The sequence below is a fragment of the Podarcis melisellensis genome (assembly GCF_964234715.1).
Source record: "Podarcis melisellensis genome assembly, chromosome: 2".
In the NCBI taxonomy this organism is placed as follows: Eukaryota; Metazoa; Chordata; class Lepidosauria; order Squamata; family Lacertidae; genus Podarcis; species Podarcis melisellensis.
The window spans coordinates 79,845,560-79,861,453 of NC_138529.1; the positions used below are offsets into that span (position 1 = coordinate 79,845,560).

Sequence of the window (15,894 nt, forward strand, 5' to 3'; positions counted from 1 at the left end):
ACCCCATCAGAGCTTCCAGATCAATATAGGAAGGCTGGTAGTTGACTATTGGGAGGCTAGCACACACAGGAATGGTCCCTAACCACCTGCTTTTGCTGTGATTCACTGTTCAGGGATAATACCAGATCAGGACTTAGTTGGTTAGAGTGTGGTGCTGATAACACCAAGGTTGCAGGTTTGATCCTCGTATGGGACATTTCTGCACTTCTAGCTCTAGGATTCTATGACTATAGTTGTAGGAGACTAGAAAGCTTTCCCTTTCTGTGTTCTGCTTGCTGTAGGAGTGTCAGTGGTTATCTTTTGGGCATATTGGGTTCTTCTGGTGTGTGAGACCCCTAGAGGGCAGGAGGACCAGTATCTTGTGACTTACACTATCAGTCATCAAGAAAATATTGCTTTGATATCTAATCCCATTGGCTTTGAATTTGTTCCCTACTGTGAATCAAAAATATAAAATAGGAATTAATAAAAAATTCATTAGGCTAGGCAGCACTCTTGATCATATAGCTTGTAGACAAGATGCATTTTTTTTAATATTGCGCAAACCTTCCACTTCAAGTTCCTGTGAGTTGCTTTTGACACCTTATTACCATATACTCAGTGAACACGCAACTAAAAAATTGACCCAAGTGCATGAACAGCATTAAAAGTTCTGACAGTGAAGCAGTGTTTCTCTTTTCCTTGTGCTTGTGTGAAATGATCTGGCAAAATAGATGCTGCAGAATTAATGTGGGGGTTGTGTGTGTGTGTGTTTTCTTTCAGAAATGATAAATGTTCTTGGGACCATGCCTTGCCAAATGCTGATTCGGCTAACAAAAGGAATTGGTGTTTTGAATATTTCTTGTACTGTATCAAATCTGAAGTCTTATGGAGATTTGCATATTCACTTCGTGAATGTGACAAGATTCTTATCTAACCTGTGCTTGTCAGCTTTCATTACTTTCTCCTCCACTTCAAAACAGTTATTTACGGCTGACGTTGAGTCTGTTTTCTTCTCTTTAGTAGTTTTAATGCATGTGTACTGTTAGAATGATTTTGGTTTAGTTTTGTTTAATGTGGTCAATGGAAAAGAATCTCTGGGCACACATATATAATTAACTCAGAAAGATACACATATATAATTAAAACACACAATGAATAATGCAAAGATATGACCTCTTATAACATAATCCCTCACCTAAATCAGTTTAAGAGTTTTGTCCTATTTAATCCGAGCCAGGAGTCTAATCGACCACAGAATTCAAGAAGGTTCAAGACATGTGAACTTTCAACAGTATAAGGCAGTGGGAATCAAGTTTTACATAATGTGATGTAATGTTATTATTTCATATGATATATGATATAGTATAATATAGCATAGCATGGTATATCTCACCTTTTCTCCAACGAGCTCAAGGTGACATACATGGTTTTCCCTCTCCTCATTTTATCCTCACAATAATCCTGTGAGGTAGGTTAGGCTAAGGAACAGTGACTGGTTCAAGGTCACCCAATGAGTTTCGTGGCTGAGTGAGGAATTTGAACCCTGGTTTTTGCACTACTATAGGAACAAGAGGAAACAGCTGGTTTCATATCTGTTGCACTGCCATATCACTTCAGTAGAGAGTGATACAGCAGCTTTTAACTAAGTAGGGATCAGGTGCCATAGGGCTATATCTAGCCCTAAATAAGCTGCTGTCTTTGCTCTTCATTTGGAGCTATGTCTTGCTCAGGTGCTGGCTGAGGAACTCAGTCACCAAATCTCTTTGATTCCTCACTGAATTGCCTGCCTTGTCCATCTCTCTGCTGGACCATCGGTGTGTCTTCAGGCACCAGGAGAAAGGTCTGCCTGTATTATTGCTCTGACTGATTTGGATATTGCTGTGAAGTTACATAACTCCAGAACTGTGTCCCATAGGTAGGGTTTTCCTGACCCAATGTAGCATCTTCAACTAGATGAAAACAGATTGGAGCCTAAAGTTGGCCGTAGACATCTCACATTCACTTTACCAAGTAATGGCTGGGATCCTAAGGAGCACATGCATGCATGTTTTTCATTTGCACCCAGCTCTCTAGGATTCAAAGAGCAATTTATGGAGTCTGGTGCATACTTTCATGTGTTAGCATAGTCAAAAAGAGGAGATTAGCATCTGTAATAACAGTCTGTAAGCGTGGTGGCTAAGGGACTGTTCTATGAAACAAGAATCTTGATTTTAGTGCTATGAATCAATAACTTTGATTAACCTTGCCTCTTTCATGAATACTCCAGATGGCCTTATGCAAGCTGCTTTCTCTTAGCTTGATACCACCACCTGCTATATGGAGGGTAATACTGACATCTTACAGTGTTGTTGTAAGAATGGATAATGTCTCTGAATCTCTTTAAACACTTGTGCGTGCTATGCAAACGTTAAATACTATTTATTGTTTTAATGCAAATATTTAAGGCAACGAACCCCTGGATGACAGTAATGCACTGAGCAGGCTGTATCATTCCCTCTAATTGTGATCTCAGCTGGTGAATAACTATGCCTGTTTTGTGGAAACAGACCACTAAGAAACATAAAAAAGATTTTTAAACCTAAGGGTCATCCTCCCTAAGAACCCCAATCAGTTCAGTGAGGACTAAGCAAGTCAGGAGAATTAAGAAGGAAAAATGGAATAGACCAGAGGTCCCCAATGTGATGTTGTTGGACTACAACGCCCATCATCACTGGGTACTGACCATGATGGCAAGGGCTGATGGGAGTTTGAGTCCCAGCAGCTTCTAGGATAGAGTATTTTGGAGAAGGGCCTGGCTGGCTTGAAAGAACTCTGAAAAGGAGGCCTCCCGCTAGGTGGTGAGGATACAGTCCCTACATTTTAGGATAGAATCATAGAGTTGGAAGGGCTCCCAAGGATCATCTAGTTCAACTCCCTGCTATAGAAGAATATGCTTCCTTCTGGGGCTTGAACCTGCAACCTTGGCATTATCAGCACCATGCTCAAACCAACTTTTGGTTGCATGTCTTGCCAGTACTGTGTAACATATATAAGCTGAGTGCATTCGTTTCTGCTTTTGCTTCCTGATATGGGCTTATAGGTCTTAGATCTGAAAACAGTTTCTCAAGGTACAGAGTGTTAGCAAACTTTAAGGAAGACTAAGGTCAGTTGCTAAGGAGAGATCCTTTATCAGAATCAAATATGTTCTTATCAGAAATAAACATGATGGGGAATTGCCTCTCTGCTTCTTAACCTGTCAGTATAATGAGTAAAGTTGTTTTTTTAAGGCAGTTGTTTTAGATATTACTTTTAAGAAAACCCAACCATGATCCTTGAGGGAAACATTAAACCTTTAATGCAACCAGTTTGCCTGAAATGTCTGCAGTTACTCAGCTGTTTCATATATTCAGCACTCTCATCTCTCTCACTGAGTGTTTTCTTTAAACACACACACAGGTCTTGAATCCTGTGAAAAGTGAAACCTCCAATTCCAGAGTATATATAAATCCTTGAGGACTTGGGTAGGGATAAAATAAGAAAAGCAAATTTAACTTTGATTTCAATAACTGAATATTGATGGTTTTGACTTGTAATCTGTCTGTTTCTTCTGTTCACTGTCATCTTCTGATTTTCTCTAATCAAAATGGGAAGGAAGTAGCTATTGATCTTAGACAATATGATCAAAGGGATGAGAAAAAAGCATACTTTCTTACTTGTTGATGATGACAAATTGCTCACAAATTGAGGGAGAAATTGTACAAACCCTGGCATGTTCTGTTTGTAAAGAAAATGGGCAGGTGGAAGGAAAAGCACCCTCATTAAAGTAATCCAATATAGTTCTTTTTTTCCCTTGTAAAAGAACCTTGCAATCCTGTACACAGTTTCCTGTGAGTAAAAAAACACACACTGAACATAATAGCATTTGCGTCTGAGTAAATATGCATTGGCTTATGCTGTTAATTTGGTTATTATGGTTCATATAGGCAGGTTTGCCAGCAGAACCTCCTTAAAAGGCACTCTAGAATGCTCTCTTTTTACTACTGCATGTTTTGATGCATTAAAAAGGGGTAAAATGTCTCAAAGAGCCTGGAAGGAAAATGTAAATGCAAGTATCTTTAGAACACATATTATTGCAATTTGTACCAATGTCAATCAAGTTATAACACTTAAAACTGAATAAGAGGGAAACAATAGTGATGTGGCATTTTCTCCATGTTCCCCCTCCCACCCCCATGAGATAGGCTTGGAAGGGGTCAGCCAGTAGCAGCTGGTGTTGTGGGGCAGTTTACCTGGATGGGTCTGGGTTGGGGCAGAGTGGTGGTGGGTGGGATCAGGGCTGCATGGATGCACTTTACATTTGACAACCATGCATCAACAATTGCTACTGTACATTATGGACTCTTTGGAGGCGGTGCTGTACAGCAGAGCATTATGGGGCATAACCTTTGGATTAGCCCTGAATCAAGGCTTAAGCATGGCCAATGGACCCATAGGTAGGGCAAATCACAGCACATAGGTAACTCTGAATGTAAAAGCATGGGTGAAATAGCCTGCTTTTGTTATCTTTGGGAACCACCTAGCAACTCACTTATTTTCCTACAATAATTTTTGTGTGTGTGTGAAGCATCTCCAGGTCTGACTCATAGCTCAGTCGGTAGAGCATGAGACTCTTAATCTCAGAATTGTATGTTTGAGCCTCTGTTGGGCAAAAGATTCCTGCATTACAGGGAGTTGGACTCATTACCCTTGGTATCCTTTCCAGCTATACAATTCTATGATTGTAGGTTACACACCAAAATAAGTATTTCCCCACAAAGCTTGAGAAGTTACACCATGTATCTAATTGCATTAGATTAGTTCTGCTGTTCCACTGAGCAACTTCTTTTTCTCCTGCAGAAATATAAAGAATATGAGAAGGATGTTACTGTAGAAGAAATTGATGGTCTTCAGCTTGTGAAGAAGCTGGCAAAAAATATGGAGGAGATGTTTCACAAAAAGTCTGAAGCTGTACGGGTAGGTAGCAGATAAAATTATCTTTTATGTTTTGGGTAATGAGCTTGTACTCCTGGCATCTCAGTATGATGCTGTGGAAATGGACCGACAGAAAGGCCTTGGGAGAACTACGCTATATGTGGCCTTCTATAAGAGAAGATCTGAAAGAGTACTAAATATCCGTTTTGAAACAAACAAAACAGAAACCTTAATCATTTGATACTACGTTTTCTCTTTCTTCTGCGCATTTCAAATTCCTTCTGGGGAGTGTTTTATTTAGAAAACATATGTCAATGTCAAAGGACATATACACGTTTTTAGCAAACTGTGTACACCAAATGGACACAGTCCCATACTTCCTTCCTCACCTTCCTGGTTGCTACACTCTTTGATTGGTGCATGGTTGTGACACATACACGCTGTACTCCATAGTCAATATTTCTTACAAAAGAAAACAATTCAGAGTCAGAGACCGGGAATTGGATCTCAGAATCTATCTGTACTGCAGAAGCACATGAATTATTTTGAAAGCCATGTTGCCAGTAATTGGTACATGGCTTTTTACTATAGCTATTTTGTCTTTCTAAGAGGACTTTCCTGAGGATTAGTTACTGTGGACTTTTCAGTTCAATCTGCAAGGACTAAAAAAAAATCCATATTATATGAAGAACACATTTAAAAAGGAATGAAACGCAAACAAAAGATTATGTGTAGTTACAGATAGGTAGCCGTGTTGGTCTGCCATAGTCAAAACAAAAAAAAATTCCTTCCAGTAGCACCTTAAAGACCAACTAAGTTAGTTCTTGGTATGAGCTTTCGTGTGCATGCACACTTCTTCAGATACACTGAAACAGAAGTTTCCAGACCCTTCTATATAGTGAGAAGGTGGGGAGGGGTATTACTCAGAAGGGTGGTGGGAATGGGTGATTGGCAGATAGCTGTGATGAGCCTGTTGATGACTCTTAACGACTGCAATAGGTATTACAGGAAGAAGCAAGGGGTGTATCTGAAGAAGTGTGCATGCACACGAAAGCTCATACCAAGAACTAACTTAGTTGGTCTTTAAGGTGCTACTGGAAGGAATTTTTTTTGTTAAAAGATTATGTGGTTCACTAAGCAGGACTGTGGGTTTTCCGCAAATTAGCAAGAGTGCAGAAAGTGTATTGGACGCAGGATTCAGCTTGTTGAGTCTTTTGGCTTCCTTTTTAAAAATGGCGGTATGTGTGAAAATATGCTAAATGTGCTGAGACCTCTGAAGCCAGTGGGATGGCTGAGGAACATTTTCATTTGAGTGGACATGGAGATTCTATGCCCTGCAGAGCTCATTTCCCCTCCCTGCAACTAGCAAAACCAGAATGGATTGTGCAGAGGAGTAAGAATGGCAGTCTGAATTATGTAAGGGAAAATTCTAGAGCAAGAAGAAGATTAGGGGTATTTTGATCAATTGCAGCTTGGGGTGGATTTAGGCACACATAATTTCTGTCATGCAGAGATTCAAAGGACCAGTTATTTTAAGCTGGCAGAAAATTGGAGCAGAAGATCTACTTCTTTCTGAATTGTAAAAACCACTGCAATTGTAAAAACCACTCTGCTTTTAGAAGCCATTCTATGGTGACCCTTTGCAGTGTTTAGATCAGGGGTCAGCAACCTTTTTCAGCTGTGGGCTGGCCCACTCTCCCTCAGACCATGTGGTGGGCTGGACTATATTTTGAAAAAAATATATGAACGAATTCCTATGCCCCACAAATAACCCAGAGATGCATTTTAAATAAAAGCACACATTCTACTCATTTAAAAACACTCTGATTTCTGGACCGTCCACAGGCCAGATTTAGAAGGCTATTGGGCCGCATCCAGCCCCCGGGCCTTAGGCTGCCTACCCCTGGTTTAGATGAAGCAGCCTGATCCTATAGTCCAGCTAAGGTCACCATTTCTCATCTCCCCTTGTGTTGGACAAGTTAGTTAAGTACCCTCTATCAGACAGTAGTGCTTATCTGCTTTTTGATTGGCCAGTGGAAATGTAAGTACTTTATGAACAGTATAAAAAGTTGGAACTTCCACGTCAGATAACACTTTCGAGCAGTAGCTACCACACTGCCCTGATTTTGTAGATCAGTGCTGGGGAATTAGTCACGCTCCAGTTATGGCTAGATTTCAACACCTGCTCCAACTTTAAATCTCTTTGTTGGCTTCCTCATCTTTTTCACGCTTGTGTGTGCATCATGGATAGTCCCCTCTACTGGTCTCTCTGATTAGAAATCAATCAAGGAGAGGATTTGAGAAGGAAGAGACAGCTTACAGAACTCTAAAGAGTGGCAACTCCTAGCTGATCTGCATGGAGTGGAGCCTTCGGTGCGGGGCTCCTCAGGAAGTGCTGGAATGTTTTGTTGCCTCAGATTAGAGCCAACAAAATGAAGCTCAGTCTTGTTAAGACTGATACACTCTTAGTGGGTGGTTCCCTAGACTGGATGGGTGGGAAGTTGCCTGCTCTTGGTGGGGTTACATTCCTTCTGAAGGAACGAGTACAGTGGTACATCGGGTTACATACGTTTCAGGTTACAGACTCTGCTAACCCAGAAATAGTACCTCAGGTTAAGAACTTTGCTTCAGGATAAGAACAGAAATCGTGCAGCAGCAGGAGTCCCCGTTAGCTAAAGTGGTGCTTCAGGTTAAGAACAGTTTCGGGTTAAGAACGGACCTCCGGAACAAATTAAGTACTTAACCTGAGGTACCACTGTATGTAGCTTGGGGTACTTTTAGATCATTTGCTGTTGCTTGAAGCTCAGGTGGCCTCAGTGGCATGGAGCGCCTTCCATCAACTTTGGCTGGTGGCACAGCTGTGCCCCTATCTGGATAGGGATAGGCTAGTGCCTGTCGTCCATGCTTTGGTAACCTCTAGGTTAGATTACTGCAATGTGTTATACATGGGGCTGCCTCTGAAGATGGCTTGGAAACTTCAGTTGGTGCAGAATTTGGCAGCCAGATTGCTCATCGGGGCAAGACGGTTTGTGCACATGATTGATCCTGGCCTGACTGCACTGGCTGCCAATTAGTTTTAGGTCCAATTTAAAGTGCTGGTTTTGACCTTATAAAGCCTTTAACAACTCAGGACTACAATGCCTCAAGGACTGCCTGACAGTGACGAGGGATTGAAGATTGGAGTGATCATTCTGTGATATTATGGCAGTGGACAAAGCTGGATTGTAACTTTTGAACAAACCTGTTTTAATTAAAATAAAGTCAGTATTTAGGGGAGTGTAACTGGTTTGGTTACACTGGGCATGGAGCCTCGGGGGCACCGCAGGGGATGCCACAACTATGATTTAGAATGGAGCACAAGAGGCAAAAGCTTTCAGATTTTGGTGGTGCACAAAGCACTGTTGAAATTTGAGACCCCAAGGTTTAGGGCCTCTAATCAATCAATCAATCAATCAATCAATCAATCAAGTTAATCTGCTTTGATTGATTAACATTTTATGGCCTTTTAAATGTGTTTGTGGGAGGGGGGGTAATTGGTTTGTTTTTGTTTTATTATGTACTTTGTGTTCTTATTTTGTATTTTTATGTTGTGAACTGCCCTTTGATCTTTGGATGAAGGGCAGTATACGAATTTTAATAACAACAACAACAACAACAACAACAACAATAGGGCACCTTTCTCACTGAACGATATGCTCTTCACTGACAATCTCCATTGCCACAAGCATAGTACAATGCAAGATGCTCTGAGATCTAAATATTAATACTGTTTTTATTTTCAAATGATATCATTGACTGAAATGGTCTCCTAGCAACTAATTGAATTAGCTGAAAATCATCTGTGGTAACACAGCATGTTTTTCATTGAGAGAGTTATTGTATAAGAGTAGAAGAGGATTATTTCAAAGTCTTTTTTTAAAGCATACCTGAAACATTTGGAGGAAATTGTAATTAGTAGTGTTGGTGATTTTTGAATACTCCCAGTGACAAAAAAATGTTTCCATAATATTTTAATAATATTTCCATAGTGTTTTAATAATGGTATTTGAAATGCATGTTAATACCAAATAAATATGACTGGCATATGCACAACGATGAACTATGTATCATGGCATATTCTAATGTTCCTCAGCTGGCATATTCTAAGTGCAAATTATACATCCTCTAGATTGGGCAGTCCAAATAGCTGATTAATATGATATTTTAATGACAAAATACAATTGTCATTAATATTTATGTAATAACACCAACAAAACTTATAGACAGGCTGTGAAAGAAATATTTGGGCAAATCAATTGGCTAATATATTTGAATTGTGTCCAACTGAAGGTCAGACTTTCATATGTGCTTTACTTTATTCTTCCCTAATTTCATGTATTTAATTCTAAATATTCTCTCAATTATTTCTGAAGAGAATTACTGGCCAAAAGCCACCACACAAAGATACCCCCAAACTCCCTTATTGAGCATTTTGCTCTTCGGCTTCCCAGGATACACTTCTTGTTTTATTAAACAAATCTTGGATTCTGTCAGTTGTCAATTCTTCATAGGCAAGATTATATCTTGATTTCTGAAAACTAAGCAATTGCATATTCTTAAACACTACCTTCAGCTGTGCTTTAATTCTTCTTCTTTGGTGCTGGAAATTCAAGTGAATGTAAATGTTCTCTTCCATGTTCTTTCTATGACTATCTAATCCAGTCTTCTCCAACCTGGTTTTGGACTACACTTCCCAATATCTCTTGACAATTGGCCATGCTGGCTGGGGATGATGGGAGTTGTAGTCCAAGACATCCGGAGTAGAAGGCTAAAGTAATTCAGCCTGTGTTGCATCAGCATGCTTCAAATTTGGCTTGGATGCATCATTTTGTATTTTTTTTTATGTTGCACACTGGCTTGGGTTCCTTCAGGAGGAATGGTGGTATATAAATGAATGGATTTGCCAGCCTCTTTACAAGCAAACACCTTAATTATTGTTTGAATAATCAAGCATGTGTTGGAGGAACCTGAAATCAAACACTGTTTTGTTTGTTCAGGCACACTTTATCTAGTCAATTACAGAGTGTATATTTTTACAAATGAAGAGAACATTCTTGCTGCCACAATAATGTACCTGGGAAGAAGAGAAAGAGTCATGTTGCTTTCATTATATTTGTTTGAAGACGGCCCATAGAAGAAGAAGAGAAAAAAACCCAAGAAATTGACCAGGCTTTGTAAAGGTCATGTGCCAAATGCAGTACCAGCCTTATTGCTAAAAACACTTGCTTAACCTTTTCTGTGGCATGAAATGTTTTTAAGTGACAGTTTTCATTTTACTTATGTAGAGTGCTTTAAAAGATGGCTGTTTGATTTACATTGATAACACTAAAAATCCCTACTTTCTGAAGTGCAGTAGAGTATATATTCTTCTCTCTCTCTCTCTTTTTTGAAGCCTTGATGCCTTAGCCTTACAGGAAAATGGGGAGAAAGGGAGATTCACCCCCCTTTAATAGTTTTTACTTTCTTCTTGCCCCTTTTTCTGGCTATCCTGTGTTCGCTGCAGAATTGATTTCCATTATAGGTGTACTGTGAAAAGTAATTGCTGTTGTACAGTAATTCAATTTCAGCACATTCACGCGTCAGTAAACCAGCAGGGTTTATCAAGAGAAAACAGGGACATTAAAGCTTTTTATCATGAAATTCCACATGTAGAGACACATTTTTGCAAGGAGCCGAATATTGGAATTTGCATTTCATAAACACCGCCGACAGCAGACAAATATTTTTCTGCCCACAGGTGCTTTTACAGCAGGCTTGCAAATTGCTTGCAGTCATTATTAGTATGATATTGTTTAGGTTGGTCAATATAATGCCAGTACAGTTGTACCTTGGAAGTCGAACGCCTTACAACTCGATTGTTTTGGCTCCCAGATGCTGCAAACCCAGAAGTGATTGTTCCAGTTTGCGAATGTTCTTTGGAACCCTAACATCCAACACAGGTTCAGTGGCTGCCAATTGGCTGCAGGAGCTTCCCGCAGCCAATCAGAAGCCGCACCTTGGTTTCTGAACATTTTGGAAGTCAAATGGATTTCTGGAATGGATTCCCTTCGACTTCTGAGGTATTACTGTGTATTACTGTGTATTACTGTCATGCAAGTAGTGAAATGGGTGTGCTAGGAAGGGCCCGTGGCTCAGAGGTGGAACACCAGCTTTGTCTCTGCTTTGCATGCAAAAGTTCCCAGGAACTGAACTAGATGAACCAGTGGTCTGATGCATATTAAATCAGGTTCATACATGTGTTGTGTAAGTTTTTTCCTTGCTGCAAATGCAATAGGTTGGGTTCAGACTCTGGTTCCATCGGTGGTATCATCTCCCTGGTGGGGTGGGTGGGTTTCCTTTTGAGCAGTGTGGAAGGTGAAGCCTGGATTCAACCCAATGTTAATATAATCTACGTCCTAGGTTGAATTCTGTTTTATTTTGTTTTTTTAATACATACAACGTCCCTAGACATTGGAGACCTCATGATGCAAGGGAGACATAGGCAGAGAGAGGGGGGGAGGAGAGGGAGAGGGAGAAGTGAGGAAGGAGGGTTAAACAATCTACCAGCCTGGCACCTAGCCTACACTTAAAATAAGAGGCTCTAAAAAAAGAAGCTCATGCCATCTATATTATAGAAGAAAGTCCCCAGGTAGGGGGTCTGCACTCTGTGGAAAGTTCCTGGGCAGACTGGCTGCTTTCGTCAGCTGCCTGCTCTAGTGGTTTGCTGCTGCCTGCAGGAGGCAGGGAAAAGCCAAGCCGGCAAAGCCAGAGGCTGCAGAAATCTTGAGCGAAGCGACGGTCCACATTGTGATTAGCTATATATTTCCAGGTTGTTATTATGAAACCAGTTATCATGATGTGACTTTCATACTGGTTTTGGACAATTAACAATACATCGCCCTAATGCCTGCATTGCAGAGGGTTGGACTAGATGGCTCTCAGGATCCTTTCTAACTCTACAGTTCTGCTTTTGGCTAACCTCTCTTCTCTGAGTCTACCCACTTAATTCTCTTAAATCCCCCCTCTTCCTTGCCTTGGAATGGTTGGGATGGTCATTAGACCATGAGACTCTTAATCTCAGGGTCATGGGTTTGTGCCCCATGTTGAGCAAAAAGTTTCCTGCATTGCAGAGGTTTGGACTAGGTTTGGGATCCCTTCCAGCTATGATTCTGCTATTGGCTAACTTCTCTTCCTGGGGATGAGGAGAGTGTGTGTATGAATTCAACAGTGCTTAGTGTATTTTTTGGGTGCTATTTTGCTACTGTTGTTCAACAGACTATGAATGCTATAGTACTTTGTGAATTCTATAATATGGCTTTTGTTGTAATTATTATTATTATGCTGTTTTGCTTACAGTGGTGCCCCGCAAGACGAATGCCTCGCAAGACGAAAAACCCGCAAGACGAAAGGGTTTTTCAGTTTTTGCGACGCTTCGCTAGACGATTTTCCCTATGGGCTTGCATCGCAAGACAAAAGCCCATAGGGAAATCTCGGGGACCTTTTTTTAAATGCTGGCGGTGGGGAGCAAAGCCTTCCCCCCCCCTCCAGACTTCAGAAGAGGTCCAGGAAGGCCGGCGGGGGCGAAAGGCTTTGCTCCCCACCGCCAGCATTTTAAAAGCGGTCTGGGATAGCAGGGAAGCGCTTCCCGCTATCCCGGACGGCTTTTGAAGGCAGGCGGGGGGAGCAAAGACTTTTGCCCCCTGCCCGCCTTGGGAAGAGGTCCTGGACCTCTTCCCAAGGCGGGCGGGGGGCAAAAGTCTTTGTCCCCCTGCCTGCCTTCCCGGGGGCTTTTAAATCACCCCGGGACAGCTGAGAATTCCTCCGCTGTCCCTGGGCGATCTTAAAATGCTGGCGGGCGGCAGCGAAGGCTTTGCTGCCGCCCGCCAGCATTTTAAAAGCCCCCGGGACTGTCCCGGGAAGGCAGGCGGGGGGGAAGCAAAGACTTTTGCCCCCGCCAGCCTTCAGAAGAGGTCGGGGGACAGACTGTCCCCAGACCTGGTCTGAAGGTGGTTCGGTTTCCATAGGAACGCATTAATTGATTTTTAATGCATTCCTATGGGAAACCGTGCTTCGCAAGACGAAAAACTCGCAAGACGAAAAGACTTGAGGAACGAATTAATTTCGTCTTGCAAGGCACCACTGTATTTTGTTTTAGTTGTTCTGTTAACAGTGGCGTAGCGTTTTTTGTCAGTACCCGGGGCAAGGCAAGTAATTTGCGCCCCCTAACCTGTGGATTTGCGCCCCCTAACCCTAACCCCCAGGTGTTGCGCCCGGTGCACCCCCCACGCTACGCCACTGTCTGTTAATGGTGTTTTACAAATTGTAATTCTATATGATTGATGTTGTATCTGTGGTGTTCCATTATGTTGTTGTTATTTATTGTTTGTAAGCCAGTTTGCGATGCATGCCAATGAAAAGTGGCCTAGAAATTTAGTAAATCAATCAAATCAATCAATTCCTTACTTAGAAGCTTTGTGAAAGGCTGTATAAAATGTTTTCACTCAGGGGCCAAAGCCTTGACCTTTTTTGAATTCTTATTTATGTGTAATTACTTTGTGTTTTAACAGCACAATACAATCTCTTACCCTTCTGCCTCTCTCAGCAACGTCATTGTGCTGCATAATTTAAATCTGCCCGCGTTTATATAGAAACAAATATACTGCCCATAGTAATTAATTATTTTTTAAAAAATGTATGGTTGTATGATTTATTTTTTATAATGCTTAATGTATTATGTTTACTAACTGCTTTAAAATAATCACCCCCTTTCACAGACAGATAGCGAGAGATGAGAGAGAGAGAGAGAGAGAGAGAGAGAGAGAGAGAGAGCACGTGAACTTGAATGATTATGGAATTTGTTTTTTATCTCAAGGATATTGTTTCCCACTCTAGCCTTGAAGAAGTGACAGGAAATCCTTTTCAACAGTATAGAAAAAGTGTATAATAAAATACACAGCACATAGAAAAAATGTATTTCCAACTGACATTTAATTTTATATATAAATGTGGTTTTCTCTGTACCTTTCACAATAAAAAATGTAACATATTAGAATTACTTAACAAAGGCTTGTTCCTTTGCTCTCTCCCTCCCTCCCTTCTTCACACCATTACCAATGCCCAGAAATGAAGGTGTGTGCTAGGGTGTGCAAAAACTGGCTACAGCTATTGCCTTGAAGACTTCCAAATAGCTCCCAGAATCCTGAGGATCATGTGACTTGGCCTCCCCACCAGCAGTGATTATTCAGTACCACACAGCTTCATTTAATTTATAACTTCTAGACCTTTTTTAGCCTTCAGATGCTGTGATATTAAAATACAAAATAAATTTATACAGTTTTCTGAGCACAGGGCTGAAATGGGCTGTGGGAGGAATGAAATTATGGTGAATCAACCAAGTTTCACTATAAATAGTCTCAACTGACAGAATAAAGACATAATAAAATAAGATGGCTATAATTGTATTAATTACCAGCAACAAATGAAAGGGTTTCAAGGATATTTTTATTCAGTATTTCAGCGACATGTTTTGCTGGTTCCTTGTATTATTACTTTTGTTCATGCTTTGGCCAATCATAAAGATACGTTTGTGTGATCCTAATGAACTGAGAACCCCCTTCAGGCTGATTTGGACATTCCACAGAAGTGGGATTGTCAGAGCATGGTTTTTACTCATTATTCTCAGTGCCTTTTTCTAAGCAAAGCAGGTATAGCTGGGCCCAGGGCTTTTTTTCAGATGGAACTCACTGGAACTCAGTTCTGGCTCCTCTCAGATGGGCACCATTGGCATTATAAGAGAACAAGGGAGGCATTCCATGGTGAGTTCTGGCACTTCTTTCCCTAGAAAAATAGCACTGGGTTGGCCCCATGTATGGTGACATACACATGTGAGCACATGGATTTCATTCTTATTGAGACATATGTTTCCACTAGCAACACAGTCTGATACATCTCTACACAGAAGGCAGGGCGATATGTCAGAAGTTAAAAGTGCAAGTAATTCGGCCTTCTGCCTCTACATGATATTGTGAATTGTCCCTCAGAGCTGAGCTTGGCACAAGAAGGTATAAAGGGAAAAGGAGATCAAGCCCACAGAAAAACAGGGAGGGGTTGGCTTTGTGCCACTCTTGTCCTTGCCTGGTCTGTTCTCCCAGCCAGCAAGTGTGTGTGTTTTGCACTATAACATTTGCTTGACCTGTTTAATATCTGTTTGTTCTGCTTGTAGTTGTGGGTTATTGTTTGCTTGCTTGCTGAGTGAATGCAACTGTCGTAGTGGTGGAACTCCCTGCCTATTGATACCAAGCGGGTGCCTTCATTGTATTCTTTTTGGCACCTGGTAAATACATCCTTAAGGGACGCGGGTGGCGCTGTGGGTAAAACCTCAGTGCCTAGGACTTGCCGATCGTATGGTCGGTGGTTTGAATCCCCGCGGCGGGGTGAGCTCCCATCTTTCGGTCCCAGCTCCTGCCCACCTAGCAGTTCGAAAGCACCCATAAGTGCAAGTAGATAAATAGGTACCACTTTATAGCGGGAAGGTAAACTGCGTTTCCGTGTGCTGCGCTGGTGCTGGCTCGCCAGAGCAGCTTCGTCACGCTGGCCATGTGACCCGGAAGTGTCTCCGGACAGCGCTGGCCCCCGGCCTCTTAAGTGAGATGGGCATACAACCCCAGAGTCTGTCAAGACTGGCCCGTACGGGCAGGGGTACCTTTACCTTTTTAAATACATCCTTGTTTAGTCAAGCCTACCCAGATGCTTAAAAAAAGCTGCTGGGAATTTTGATCTGTTTTAGTATTTTAACTTCTTGTATGTTTTAACATATTGTAAATATATCATGATTTTATGGTTTTATCTTTTTGTAAGCCGCTTTGAGGTTTTTTTACAATCAGTTGGTGTATAAATTTCATGAACTACGGTAAGTAAAAATCTTTTCCTTCTAGCATCTCTTTT

The 15,894-nt window shown here is 41.3% G+C and overlaps 1 protein-coding gene across 3 annotated transcripts in view; it reads left to right on the forward strand.

The window, feature by feature from the left end:
* Positions 1-15,894, forward strand: part of CACNA2D3 (calcium voltage-gated channel auxiliary subunit alpha2delta 3) — a 514,138-nt gene that overhangs the window by 121,294 nt on the left and 376,950 nt on the right. For all 3 annotated transcript variants that reach the window (XM_081898304.1, XM_081898305.1, XM_081898306.1), the window contains exon 3: positions 4,858-4,974. In XM_081898304.1, coding sequence (XP_081754430.1) covers positions 4,858-4,974 — 117 coding nt within the window. The remainder of the gene's footprint in view (positions 1-4,857; positions 4,975-15,894) is intronic.